General features: G+C 49.7%; 1 protein-coding gene across 1 annotated transcript; it reads left to right on the top strand.

Moving 5' to 3' along the window:
- The first annotated feature begins 644 nt into the window (after nt 1-644).
- Nucleotides 645-11,700, top strand: CLNS1A (chloride nucleotide-sensitive channel 1A). The gene is made up of 6 exons (XM_056858735.1): nt 645-764; nt 2,185-2,321; nt 4,221-4,334; nt 7,617-7,727; nt 9,991-10,164; nt 11,631-11,700. Exons 1-6 carry the CDS (start codon nt 646-648, stop codon nt 11,696-11,698), a joined length of 723 nt encoding a protein of 240 aa, XP_056714713.1. The 5' UTR covers nt 645; the 3' UTR covers nt 11,699-11,700.
- Nucleotides 11,701-12,191: the final 491 nt, after the last annotated feature.

Below are 12,191 nucleotides of genomic sequence, written 5' to 3'. Positions count from 1 at the left end.
GTATTTGTTTAGACACAGTAGCTTAAAAAAATATATTCTGCACTTAAAAGTATTTTCCGCCCCTGTACTAATTTCCTTAGTACCTGGAGGCTGGCAACCGTACCCATTTGCCATGAGGATGCTTTGGCACACACAGCCTTTGCCATTAGGACGGGGTGGGGGTTGGGAAAGAGCAAGTGTGTGTGGGGGGGCCTTCCCTACTTATACATCACGTGTCTATAGTGTAAAGTTGCCAACCTCCAGGTACTAACTGGAGACCTCCTGCTATTACAACTGGTCTCCAGCCGATGGAGATCAGTTCCCCTGGAGAAAAGGGCCGCCTTGGCCATTGGACTCTATGGCATTGAAGTCCCTCCCCTTCCTGAACCCCGCCCCTTTCAGCTCCGCCCCCAAAACCTCCCGCCGGTGGCAAAGAGGGACTTGGCAACCCTACTATAGTCTCTCTCTCTCTCTTCCCCCCCACTCCGGGGAGAGAGAGAGAGAGAGAGAACGGGAAATGGGGCGGTCGCGTTCTGATGACGTCACCCGCCGTGACAATAGAGCCGGGGAGACGTCTCTATGGCGACCGGGGGGACCGGAAGAAGGTGGGCGTTTCCGCCTCGACTTCCGGCGGCAGCGGCGGCCCAGACGGAACCTCCGCCCGCCATGAGCCTCCTGAAGCGGATCCCGCCGCCCGGCGAGGGGGTCCGGCTGCGGCAGCCCGACACCGAGGCCGTGCTGGGAGGGAAGGGCCTGGGCACGGGCAGCCTCTACGTCGCCGAGAGGTGACTGGGGTTGGCCGCGGGGGGGAGGAAAGGGCGCCTCTGTCGCGTGGGACTCGCGGCCACCAGATGAGGCGGCCGCGCCGTCCCTTGGCTGGACGCTTCCCATGCATTCGTGGCCTCCTCGGGGCTGCGGTGGAGCCTCCAGCGGCAGAGGCAGTGTACCTCTCAGGAAAGGGAGGAGGGGGGGATGTGAGACAGCAGGGTAGACTTCCCCTGACTGTGGAAGGTCCATTGATTTAGCAATTGGCAACAATCTCTTTCCCTTTCTGTAAAATGTATTAGGACAGCCAGGGAATATCTCTCTCTGTGTGTCTGCGTGCTAAGGCATTGGGGCAAGAGTCACGGAGGGTTACAATAACCATAACAAGAATTGGTTGAAACTGTTACTGTACTGCCGCCTCCATGTCTGGAGTGCTATCAGCTTTACCCTGAATGTTGATGGGTTGTCATATCTTGAATTTGGATCAATATCCCTTCCTCAGTACGATCGGGGCTCAGAGATTTTTACTCGGTAGAGTGCTCTGGGTAGCAGCTGCTCCGAATAAATAACTGTTTTCTTGCAAACAATGGTCTCGGGTCTCCTTCTCCCCCACGAACCTCTGGTTTACTGCATCATTGGGTTTCTAGGAGGCCGTCCTGGAGCCAACCCGGTCCGCCCTTGGGGGCTTCCCCCCCTTTTTGGGAGGCGTTTCTTTGTGCGATGGTTTGGCCTCGATGGGGGCAGAGAAAGGGAGCCTCCCTGTGCAGGAGCAGCTCTGTGCATGCAGGGTGGGGCGCCTCCGGGGAAGCAACCCCCGCTGAAGAGCAGCCAGGGGAGAGAAGACCCTCCCCAGGCTGTATGCTTGCCAACCTCCAGTTGGGCCCTGGAGATCTCCTAGAGCTACATTCTTTAGGATTGCGCTGTAAGTCTTAGAGATGTAGACTGATCATTCCCACCCACCCCTTCCTAGTCCCGGATATATATCAGTACAGTTCCGGGCCTCAATAAGGTAACGGTCTGAACCTCATAACAATACTGTTATTCTAGCCCTGCAATCAGAAAGTTTTATCACAGCCAAAAACCTTTAAAAAGATGCTCTCTTTGAAGCTTTTAAATTTAAGATTGCGGCATGAAAATATCCTAAGTACTTTTATTTATTTAAATTATTCAGCCTAGGCCTTGAATCCGGGAGAAAGGTGGGATAGACGTTACATAAATAAATAATATTTTTTTGTGGTTTTCCTAAAGGGTCAACCCAGTAGGTAGGTAAAGGTTGCTCTGGGCTATAAAGCTAGGATGGCTCAGGGCCTCTGTTCTCCATTCTTCTCACTCTTCTTGGAGAGGGGAGGCCGATTCCATGTGCCTGACTCCTGAGTCAGAGTATGTGCTCATAACTGAAAACGGTGTACTTACCTCGTTGTCCTGTCCCATCTCCCGCAGCCGTCTGTCATGGATCGAGAACTCCGGCCTCGGCTTCTCGTTGGACTACCCCACTATAAGCCTCCATGCCATCTCCAGGGACCTGAATAACTATCCGTGGGAGCACTTGTATGTGATGGTGAATGCAAAATTTGAAGGTAAGGTGTTCCTTTGGTCCTGTCAGAGAGAATCAACCTTGCTGGATAGGAGCTTTGGATTCAAATTCTTGCTTAAGCACAAAGTTCGGGCGGTGGGCTTGGGCAAGTGATTGGGATGTCAGCGTGGTCTACCTGACAAGGTTAGCTTGAGGTAGGTGGGTGGGATGACCTTATGTATATTACTGTCCTGAGGTCCTCAGTAGGGTCTGATTTAACCGCATGGATACAACTGAGTGGAAAGAAAGCGGCGTGTGCTTTAACTCTGAGTATCCATTTCAGAAAGAACTTTTTGACAGAGCAGTTCCTCAGTGGAACAGGCTTCCTCAGGAGGTGGTGGGCTCTCCTTTGGAGGATTTTAAGCAGAGGCTAGATCGCCATCTGTAAGCAATGTTGAATTCTGTGAACTTAGGCAGATCATGAGAGGGAGGTCAGGAAGTTTTGCATCAGTGTTTGGCTCTCGTGGCCCTTTCTTACATTCCCAGGAAATGCCGATCACCACTTTGGGGTCAGGAAGCAATTTTCCTCCAGGGCAGATTGGCCAGGGATCCTGGAAGATTTTTTTTTTTTTTTTTTGCCATCTTCTGGGTGTGAAGTAGGGGTCACTGGGGGTGTGGGGAGTAGTCAAGAATTTCTTGCATCGTGCAGGGGGTTGGACTAGATGACCCTGTTGGTCCTTGATTCTATGACTCATTCCCTGGCATTCTTGAAGTGTAGAATATTAAGCTCTTGCATAGAAACAGGTGGGTTATGTCAGGGCTGCTGGTTTCCTCAGCCTGCAAAACCTTAATCAATGGAAGCAACGAGGGCCAGGAACAGAATCAGAGTTGAGATAACCTGTAGAGTTCAAGAGAGCCGGTGTAGTGGTTAAGCACGTTGGATTAGGATCTGTGTGACCCGGGTTCGCATCCCCAATCATGCCTTGGAAGCTCGCTGGGTGACCTTGGGCCAGTCACACTCTCGCTCAGCTCAACCTACCTCACTGGGTTGTTGTGAGGATAGAATGGAAGAGAGGAGAGCAATGTAAGCTGCTTTGGGTCCGCACTGGGGAGAAGGGCAGGGTACATACGAAACAAATGAGAGCCAGCGTGGTGTAGTGGTTAAGAGGGGTGGTTTGGAGTGGTGGACTCTAATCTTGAGAAGCAGGTTTGATTCCCCACTCCTCCACATGAGCGGCACAGGCTAATCTGGTGAACCGGGTTGGTTTCCCCACTCCTACACACGAAGCCAACTGGGTGACCTTGGGCCGGTCACAGTTCTCTGAACTCTCTCAGCCTCACTTACCTCACAGGGTGTCTGTTGTGGGGAGGGGAAGGGGAGGGGATTGTAAGCCGGTTTGAGTCTTCCTTAAGTGGTAGAGAAAGTCGGCATATAAAAAACAACTTTTCTTCTTGTTCACCCCAGTAGAGAAAAAATAAATACCTACATTATAGTCATCGTTGCTCCCCACTCCATTTATTGTTTTATTTATTTTACTTCATTTATACCCCGCCTTTCTCCCCAATGGGCACCCAAAGTGGCTTGCATCATTCTCCTCTCGTCCATTTTATCCTCATAAAAACCCTGTGAGGTAGGCTAGGCTGTGTGTGTGTGAGACTGGTCCAAGGTCACCCAGCACGCTTCCATGGCAGAGTGGGGATTCGAACCTGGTTCTCCTAGATCACTCTAACCCAGGGATCTCCAGCCTTTTTGAGCCTGTGGGCACATTTGGACTTCTGACACGTAGATGAGATCTTGGCCATCGTTCCCTACTGTCTGAATTCTGAGCAGGCTTTGTTCAATCTTTCTCGTGTGCAGATTGTGCCTTGCCCCCATATATGCCCCAAATATAATCTATCAGAGAAGTTAGCCCAAAGATTTCAGGTTTTGTGACCAAGAGCCTATGTTTTGATTCCTTAGCAGAAGAATCGAAAGAGGCCCCCATGGGCGATGGAGAGCAGGAGGAGGAAGAAGACAGTGAAGATGAGCTCGAGCCGATTTCAGAGTTCAGATTCATACCCAGCGACAAATCAGCCTGTAAGTAGGTAGTTGTTAACTGTGCCTCGGTTGAGTTGAATAACGGTCACGGTATTGAGCCCTTGACAGTGCCAAGGGGCATAACTGTGGCTGTTAGAACTAGAAAGCAATTACTTTATAATTTATAAGGTGGAAAATGTAACCACTAGCAACATATGGGCAGGTCCTTGTGCGTGGGCTAAATGACATCAAGTTGCTTCCAGCTCATGCTGACCCTATGTATTAATGACCTCCAACAGCCTTTCTCAGGGCTGTGGCTTCCTTGATTGAGTCAGTCCATCTCATGTGGGGTCTTCCTTTTTTCCTGCTGCCTTCCACTTTTCCTAGCATTATTGTCTTTTCTAATGACTCTTGCCTTCTCATAATGTGACTAAAATACGACAGCCTCAGTTTAGTCATTTTAGCTTCTAGGGACAGTTCAGGATTTGATCTAGAACCCACTGATTTGTCTTTTGGGCGGTCCACGGTATCTGTAAAACTCTACTCCAACACCACATTTCACAGGAATCTACTTTCTTCCTATCAGCTTTCTTCATTGTTCAGCTTTCACTCCCATACATAGTAATAGGGAATATGATGGCATAAATTAACTTGATCTTGGTGGCCAGTGACACATCCTTACGCTTCAGAATCTTTTCTAGCTGCTTCATGGCTGCCCTTCCCAGTCTCAGTTGCCTTCTGATTTCTTGGCTGCAGTCTCCCTTTTGGTTGATGATGGAGCCAAGGAACAGAAAACCTTGAACAATTTCAATTTCCACAGTGTCAACCGTAAAGTTGAGTAATTCCCCAGTAGTTATTGCTTTTGTTGTCTTGATGTTCAGCTGTAGTCTTGCTTTGGCACTTTCCACTTTAACCTTCACCAGTAGTGAAAATTGGGGGAGGAGCATTAACAATTTGAGATATGCCAATGATACCACATTACTGGCAGAAAATAGTGAAGACTTGGAACGACTACTTCTTGTTAAAGGAGAAAGTGCCAAAGCAGGACAAGATCAAGAAGACAAAAGTAATGAGTAAAGTGTTCTGGAAACCGCGGACTGCCAAAAAAACAAATCAGTGGGTTATAGATCAAATTATGCCTGAACTGACTCTAGAAGCTAAAATGACTAAACTGAGGCTATTGTATTTTGGTCACCTTATGAGAAGACAAGAATCACTGGAAAAGACAATTATGCTAGGAAAAGTTGAAGGCAGCAGGAAAAGAGGAAGACCCAACAAGAAATGGATGGACTCTATAAAGGAAGCCACAGCCCTCAATTTGCAAGACCTGAGCAAGGCTGTTAATGATAGGATGTTTTGGAGGACATTGATTCATAGGGTCGCCATGAGTCGGAAGCGACTTGACAGTACTTAACACACTCAGTAGTATCTTATCTAAAGAATACACACACACACTTGGGTTGCGTCAGACCCCAGTGCGTCTTCTTGCCCTACCCTGCTACTCTGGGCAAGGACCCCAGAATCCTGAAAAAAAAACTGCTTTTTATTCTGGAAACGTGCTTTCCTTTCCTTTTTCAACCCTAGCGAGGCAGAAGCCAGCATTGCCTTTGCTACCCCCTTTCAGCGTCGTTGGGTATCTTCGGCCCCAGATGCTAGCAAGGCTGTCGTTTCTTGAGCAGCAGAATTCAGAAACCACACCACAAGGCATGGTCTGAATAATGAGCCCCGCATCAGGCAATTGGCCCTGAATGTCCAGCGCAGCTTCCGTGCTTATATTGGGGTCATGCTCTCTTAAAGGTAAAGGTAGTCCCCTGTGCAAGCACCGGGTTGTTGCTGACCCATGGGGTGACGTCACGTCCTGGGCAGACTGTGTTTATGGGGTGGTTTGCCATTGCGTTTCCCAGTCGCCTACCCCCAGCTAGCCAGGAACTCAATTCACCAACCTCGGAATGACAATGCTGAGTCAGCCTTGAGCCGGCTACCTGAAACCAACTTCTGATCAAACTCAGGTTGCGAGCAGAGCTTGGACTGCAGTGCTGCAGCTTACCACTCTGCGCCACGGGGCTGTCATGCTCTCTTAACTGCCCTTGAAATAATCTCTCCCCGTTTGCCGCCGTGACTTCAGAGGGTGGTGCTGCGGAGTTCTTTGCTGAGATTGCTTTGCTCTGCAAAGCAGGCGTTGAGCGTGACCTGTGGGGGCAGGCGCTGTCCTTGGCATCTGAATGAGGAACGCTATTAATACTGTCCCGACAGGATCTTAATCCAGCTTTAACAAACCTCCAAGTTGCTCTCTCTGCTTGTGAAGGACAGATGTTCTGCGTTGATTGAAATGTACGTATTGGGCTGGGTGCTAGGGGGCTGCATGATTTTTTCTCATTGGGGCGGCCCCATACAAAGTGGGCTTTATGTGCAGAAGGGCCCAAGGTTTGGTCCTTGGCGTCTCCAACCAGAGGCTGTCTGGTAGCTGGGCTGGAAAGGACTGAGACCCTGGAGAGCTTCAGCCTGTCCTAGCATGTAGTGCAGGGCTAGATGGGTCAGTTCCCAGGCCTGGATGTTCCAGCTTAGCCAGATCTCGGAGTTGGATGGGAGACCGCCAAGGAAGTCCAGCGTTGCTATGCAGAGGCAGGCAATGGAAAACCACTTCTGTTCATCTGCTCTGACCTGGATGGCTCAGGCTGGCCTGATCTTGTCAGATCTCAGAAGCTAAGCAGGGTCGACCCTGGTTAGTACTTGGATGGGAGAACGCCAAGGAAGTCCAGGGTTGCTGTGCAGAGGCAGGCAATGGCAAAACCACCTCTATATGTATTTTGCCCTGACTTGGATGTTCCAGGTTAGCCAGATCTCGGAAGCCAAGCAGGGTTGGCCCTGGTTAGGAGTTGGATGGGAGATCACAAAGGAAATTCAGGGCCGCTACGCAGAGGCAGGCAACTGCAAAACACCTCTGTATGTTTGTTTGTTTTTTGCCCTGGCCTGGGTGGCCCAGGCTAGCCTGGTCATGTTGGATCTCGCAAGCTAAGCAGGGTGAGCCCTGGTTAGTACTTGGATGAGAGAGAACCAAGGAAGTCCAGGTTTGCCATGCAGAGGCAGGCAATGGCAAACCATCTCCGAATATCTCTCGCCTTGAAAACCCCATGGGGTGGCCCTAAGTCGAGTGCAACTTGACAGCGCTTTCCATCACCACTGAATGGACCGGTGGTCTGACTCTGTAGCCCTCTCTACACAGCCCTCCTGCATGTTGGCTGAACGCTGGGGGAGGGAGAGCTGATGCTGGCCGATGCGAGTCCGCTTCATGTCCATCGCTGCGAGCCAACTGACCATTTGCACTTGTGTTCTTTTAACCAGTGGAAGCCATGTTCTCTGCCATGTGCGAATGCCAAGCCCTGCACCCGGATCCTGAAGACGAAGACTCCGACAACAACTATGACGGTGACGAGTATGACGTGGAGGCCCACGGTTAGTGAAAAACGTTAAAATTATCTTCGTAGCAGTCCTTTATTGGTTCATTTTAACCTGTTTCATTGCCTGCAGTTCATAGCAGTTTAAGATGTTTCTGCCTTTATTAAAGTGTTTATGTCCAGCCTTTCCTCTTGGTTCAGGATGGTTTGCAATAGTAGTTAAAACACCCCCAGCTAAAACCACAGGTAAGATAGCCAGCCCCAAACCCCTATCCCCTCCCCCGCCTTCAAAGATGCCTGCCATTCCAGTGTGGTGTAGTAGTTAAGAGCAGTGGTTAGGAGTGGTGGACTCTGATGTGGAGAACCAGGTTTGATTCCCCGCTCCTCCACGTGAGCTCTGGTGAACTGGATTTGTTTCCCCGCTCCTCCGCACAAAGCCAACTGGGTGTCCTTGGGCTAGTCACACTCTCTCAGCCCCACCTACCTCACAGGGTGTGTGTTGTGGGGAGGGGGAGGGGATTGTAAGCCAGTTTGATTCTTCCTTAAGTGGTTGAGAAAGTTGGCATATAAAAATCATCCTCCTTCTTCTTCCAATCCCCTCGAAAGCCCTGGCAACCAGGCAGGCCTTGCAGCGCCTCCTGAAGATCTCCATGGAGCCCCCCCCCTCACTTCTTCAGGGAGCGCAGGTTGATACCTGCTCTGAGCCTTTGAATCCTGGCAGCTAGAAAGCCAAGTAAGGAAACTGCACGTTCCCACTGAGTTGGCCAGGATCTAAGAGCTATTTTGGGGCCTGCCCAGAGGCTTCAGTTGACCGTTCCATCAGCAGAGCTCGTTGCCGTGTCATAAGCTGCTTTGGAAACAGCAGAGTAAGTTCTTGTGACACCTTGGCGTGGACAGTTGAGAGACCCCGAGTCCCTTTGTGTTGGGGGAGGGGCACCGAGAAACCGGGGTTTTTCCCCATCCTTGTTGACGATATGGTGTAGTGGTTAAAAGTGGTGGTTTGGAGTGGTAGAGTCTTATCTGGAGAACTGGGTTTGATTCCCCACTCCTCCACATGAAGCCAGCTGGCTGACCTTGGGCTAGTCACAGCTCTCTCAGCCCCACCCACCTCACAGGGTGTCTGTTGTGGGGAGGGGAAGGGAAGGAGATTGAAAGCCGGTTTGATTCTCCCTTAAGTGGTAGAGAAAGTCGGCATATAAAAACCAACTCCTTCTTCTTCTTATGATATTGAGAATAGAAGCAGCAGCCTTAGTTAAGGGTGAGTGCATTCTGTCTGTCTGCCACAGAGAAGAACAGCTGGTTTTCATACCCCCTTTTCTCTACCTTTAAGGAATCTCAAAGCAGCTTACAATCACCTTCCCCTCCCCACAGCAGACACCTTGAGAGATAGGTGAGGCTGAGAGAGTGTGACTAGCCCAAGGTCACCCAGCTGGCTTCATGTGGAGGAGTGGGGAATCGACCCCGGTTCTTCCAATTAGAGTCCACCACTCTTAACCACTATACCACGCTGGCTCTGAATCCAATTCCTGATAGCTTACCAGAACCCTTATTCTGGTATCTCAGTGACAGATATTAAGTTGTGCGTTTCATTTTTCTTCCCCTGCTGAAAAGTGTGTGTGTGTATCAATTTGGTGTTTGAATTCTGCCTTAAATGTAGTTTCGGGCGGGGGGGGCAGCTGTGTTGGTCTGCAGTAGAATAGCTAGATTCGATTCCAGCAGCACCTTAGATGTTGACAAGATTTTTGGGGTATGAGCTTTTGAGAGTCGAAGCTCCCTCTGTCTGAGGCCTTTGACTCTCGAAAACTCGTAACCCAAAAATCTTGTTGGTCTCTTAAGTAGTGCTCCTGGAATCGAATCTAGCTGTCTTAAACACGCATTCCAGGTTTTGCACTGTTGACTTTGGCGCTGAAGGAAGATCACGAAATTTTTTTACCGGGGGGCGGGGCAAACAGGTGAACTTAGTCAGATACGCCAGCAGCAGGGAGGGGCTGTGGTCCAGTGGTAGAGCATCTGCTTGGCATGCAGAAGGTCCCAGGTTCAATCCCCAGCATCTCCAGTTAAAGGGACTAGGCATGCAGGTGATATGAAAGACCTCTGCCTGAGACCCTGGAGAGCCGCTGCTGGTCTGAGTGGACAATACTTTGATGGACCAAGGGATTTGATTCAGTACAAGGCAGCTTCATGTGTTCAGGTCGCATACAGGGATCGGCCTAGATCTCAAACGCAGACATGAACTGTCGGAGTTAGGCTGTTCTGCGTGGAGACACTGTTTTGTTGGGCAGCCAGCTAAGGCGCTGTTTGGGTCTCTCTGTTTTTTGCAGAGAGGGGTCAAGGCGACATCCCATCATTCTACACGTACGAAGAAGGCCTGTCTCGTTTAACTGCTGAAGGTCAGGCTACCTTGGAGAGGCTGGAGGGCATGCTGGCGCAGTCAATTAGCACTCAGTACCACATGGCTGGCGTCCGGACAGAGGATTCCATCAGAGATTTCGAAGGTGAGGATTCAGACCGGCATTGCTGCGCTTTGAATTCAGGAAGCGCAACATAGTTTTGAGGCGAACATATTATAGTCTGGGGTCTCCAACCTTTTTGGGCCTGCGGGTACATTTAGAATTGTGACACGGGATGGTGGGTGCAGCAACAAAATGGCTGCCACAAGATGGCTGCTGCAGGAGGCGGAGCCAGCCACAAAATGATTGATCACGATGAGTAGCAGGGTTAGTCTGTCACTAGCAGTAAAAAAGAGCAAGAGTCCGATAGCACCTTAAAGACTAACAAAATTTCTGGCAGGGTATGAGCTTTTGTGAGCCACAGCTCACTTCTTCAGATTATCTTCAGATAGTCTTCAATACCTGAAGAAGTGAGCAGTGGCTCAAGAAAACTCAATACCCTGCCAGTCTTTAAGGCGCTACTGGACTCTTGCTCTTTTCTACAAAATGATTGCTACAGCTTAACTTCATAACACAGTGCAGATCCTTGTGTTGTGGCAGCTGCTGCCAAAGCAGTAGTTTAAAAAATCTGCATAGCCAATCAACTCTCTAATAATCAATCATAGAATCATAGAGTTGGAAGGGACCACAAGGGTCATCTAGTCCAACCCCCTGCACAATGCAGGAAATTCACAACTACCTCCCCCCACACCCCCAGTGACCCCCTACTCCATGCCCAAAAGGTGGCCAAGATGCCCTCCCTCTCATCATCTGCTTAAGGTCATAGAATCAGTGTTGCTGACAGATGGCCATGTAGCCTCTGTTTAAAAACCTCCAGGGAAGGAGATCCCACCACCTCCCGAGGATGTTTGTTCCACTGAGGAACTGTTCCAACGGTTAGAAAGTTCTTCCTAATGTCTAGACGGAAACTCTTTTGATTTAATTTCAACCCGTTGGTTCTGGTCCGACCTTCTGGGGCAATAGAAAACAACTTGGCACCATCCTATCTATGACAGCCCTTCAAGTACTTGAAGATGGTTATCATATCACCTCTCATATCATATCACCTCTGGCCTGATTATCAGAAGCCTTGCTAAGCAAAAGCCCCACTGGCCCTGCCCATTGTCTAAAAACACATGGCCGGTGCCAGAAAAGGTGTCAGTGGGTACCAACGCACCCACGGGCACCATGTTGGGGACACGTGTTCCAACCAGTAAACTTGTAGATGCTCGAACACACTGGAGGTGTGATTATATAGACTTTTAGTAGAACAAATTGTCTCACTGGGTAAGTTATCTGGTTTATAGTTTCTGCTCTGTGCACCTTAAATGGCTTGGTTCGGTCTGTGGAAATCTGCTGTGCGGGTGGTCCCATCTCACAATTTGGGTGTGCGGGGGTTTGGCCAGTGATCCTTTGGGCCTTTCCAGACCTATGATTGCATGGTACTTGAACTGACAGACTCTTGCTGGCAGGGGGTGGAAGTTTTCCTCTTGCCTGCCAGCTTGCCCATGGTTCTTTGCTTTGGCTTCTAGATGGAATGGAGGTGGACGCGTCGCCAGCCGTCGCTGGGCAGTTTGAAGATGCGGATGTTGATCATTGAGGAGGATGCAGGCAGCTGTTAAGGTTTACATTCCTAATTTTCTCCTTTCTCTAAAGTGGTTTATCCTCCCCCCCCCCCAGCCTTGTAGCTCATTAGCTAACTGAAAAATACCCAGTTCGTGTGGCATTGTTAAAAATCCATCCTCTGCTCAAATGGCTACAATAATATACTTTTTAAAAAATACATATAATAGGAAGTAGGGCAATCTTTTGATGTTTTTTTCTCTGTATGCTGCATGGGCATCTAATGTGACTGAATTCGGATTCTGGAGAATGCCCCATTTGACACACACACACCGTGTTTCTCACCCTCCCATTAAAACTGGAAGACGTAGGGAAGGGGCCGTGGCTCAGTGGTAGAGCCTCTGCTTGGTATGCAGAAGGCCTGAGGTTCAATCCTCGGCATCTCCAGTTAAAGGGACTGGGCAAGTAGGTGATGTTAAAGACCTCTGCCTGAGACCCTGGAGAGCTGCTGCCGGTCTGAGCAGACAACA

This window comes from Euleptes europaea, chromosome 12, assembly GCF_029931775.1.
Source record: "Euleptes europaea isolate rEulEur1 chromosome 12, rEulEur1.hap1, whole genome shotgun sequence".
NCBI classification, from domain to species: domain Eukaryota; kingdom Metazoa; phylum Chordata; class Lepidosauria; order Squamata; family Sphaerodactylidae; genus Euleptes; species Euleptes europaea.
This window is presented reverse-complemented; position numbering and strand designations above follow the sequence as displayed.

Coding starts and splice junctions, on each gene's coding strand:
- CLNS1A (XM_056858735.1), top strand. CDS start 646: ATGAGCCTCCTGAAGCGGATCCCGCCGCCCGGCGAGGGGGTCCGGCTG. Junction 2,322..4,220: donor GGTGAATGCAAAATTTGAAG/GTAAGGTGTTCC, acceptor ATTCCTTAGCAG/AAGAATCGAAAGAGGCCCCC. Junction 4,335..7,616: donor ACCCAGCGACAAATCAGCCT/GTAAGTAGGTAG, acceptor TCTTTTAACCAG/TGGAAGCCATGTTCTCTGCC.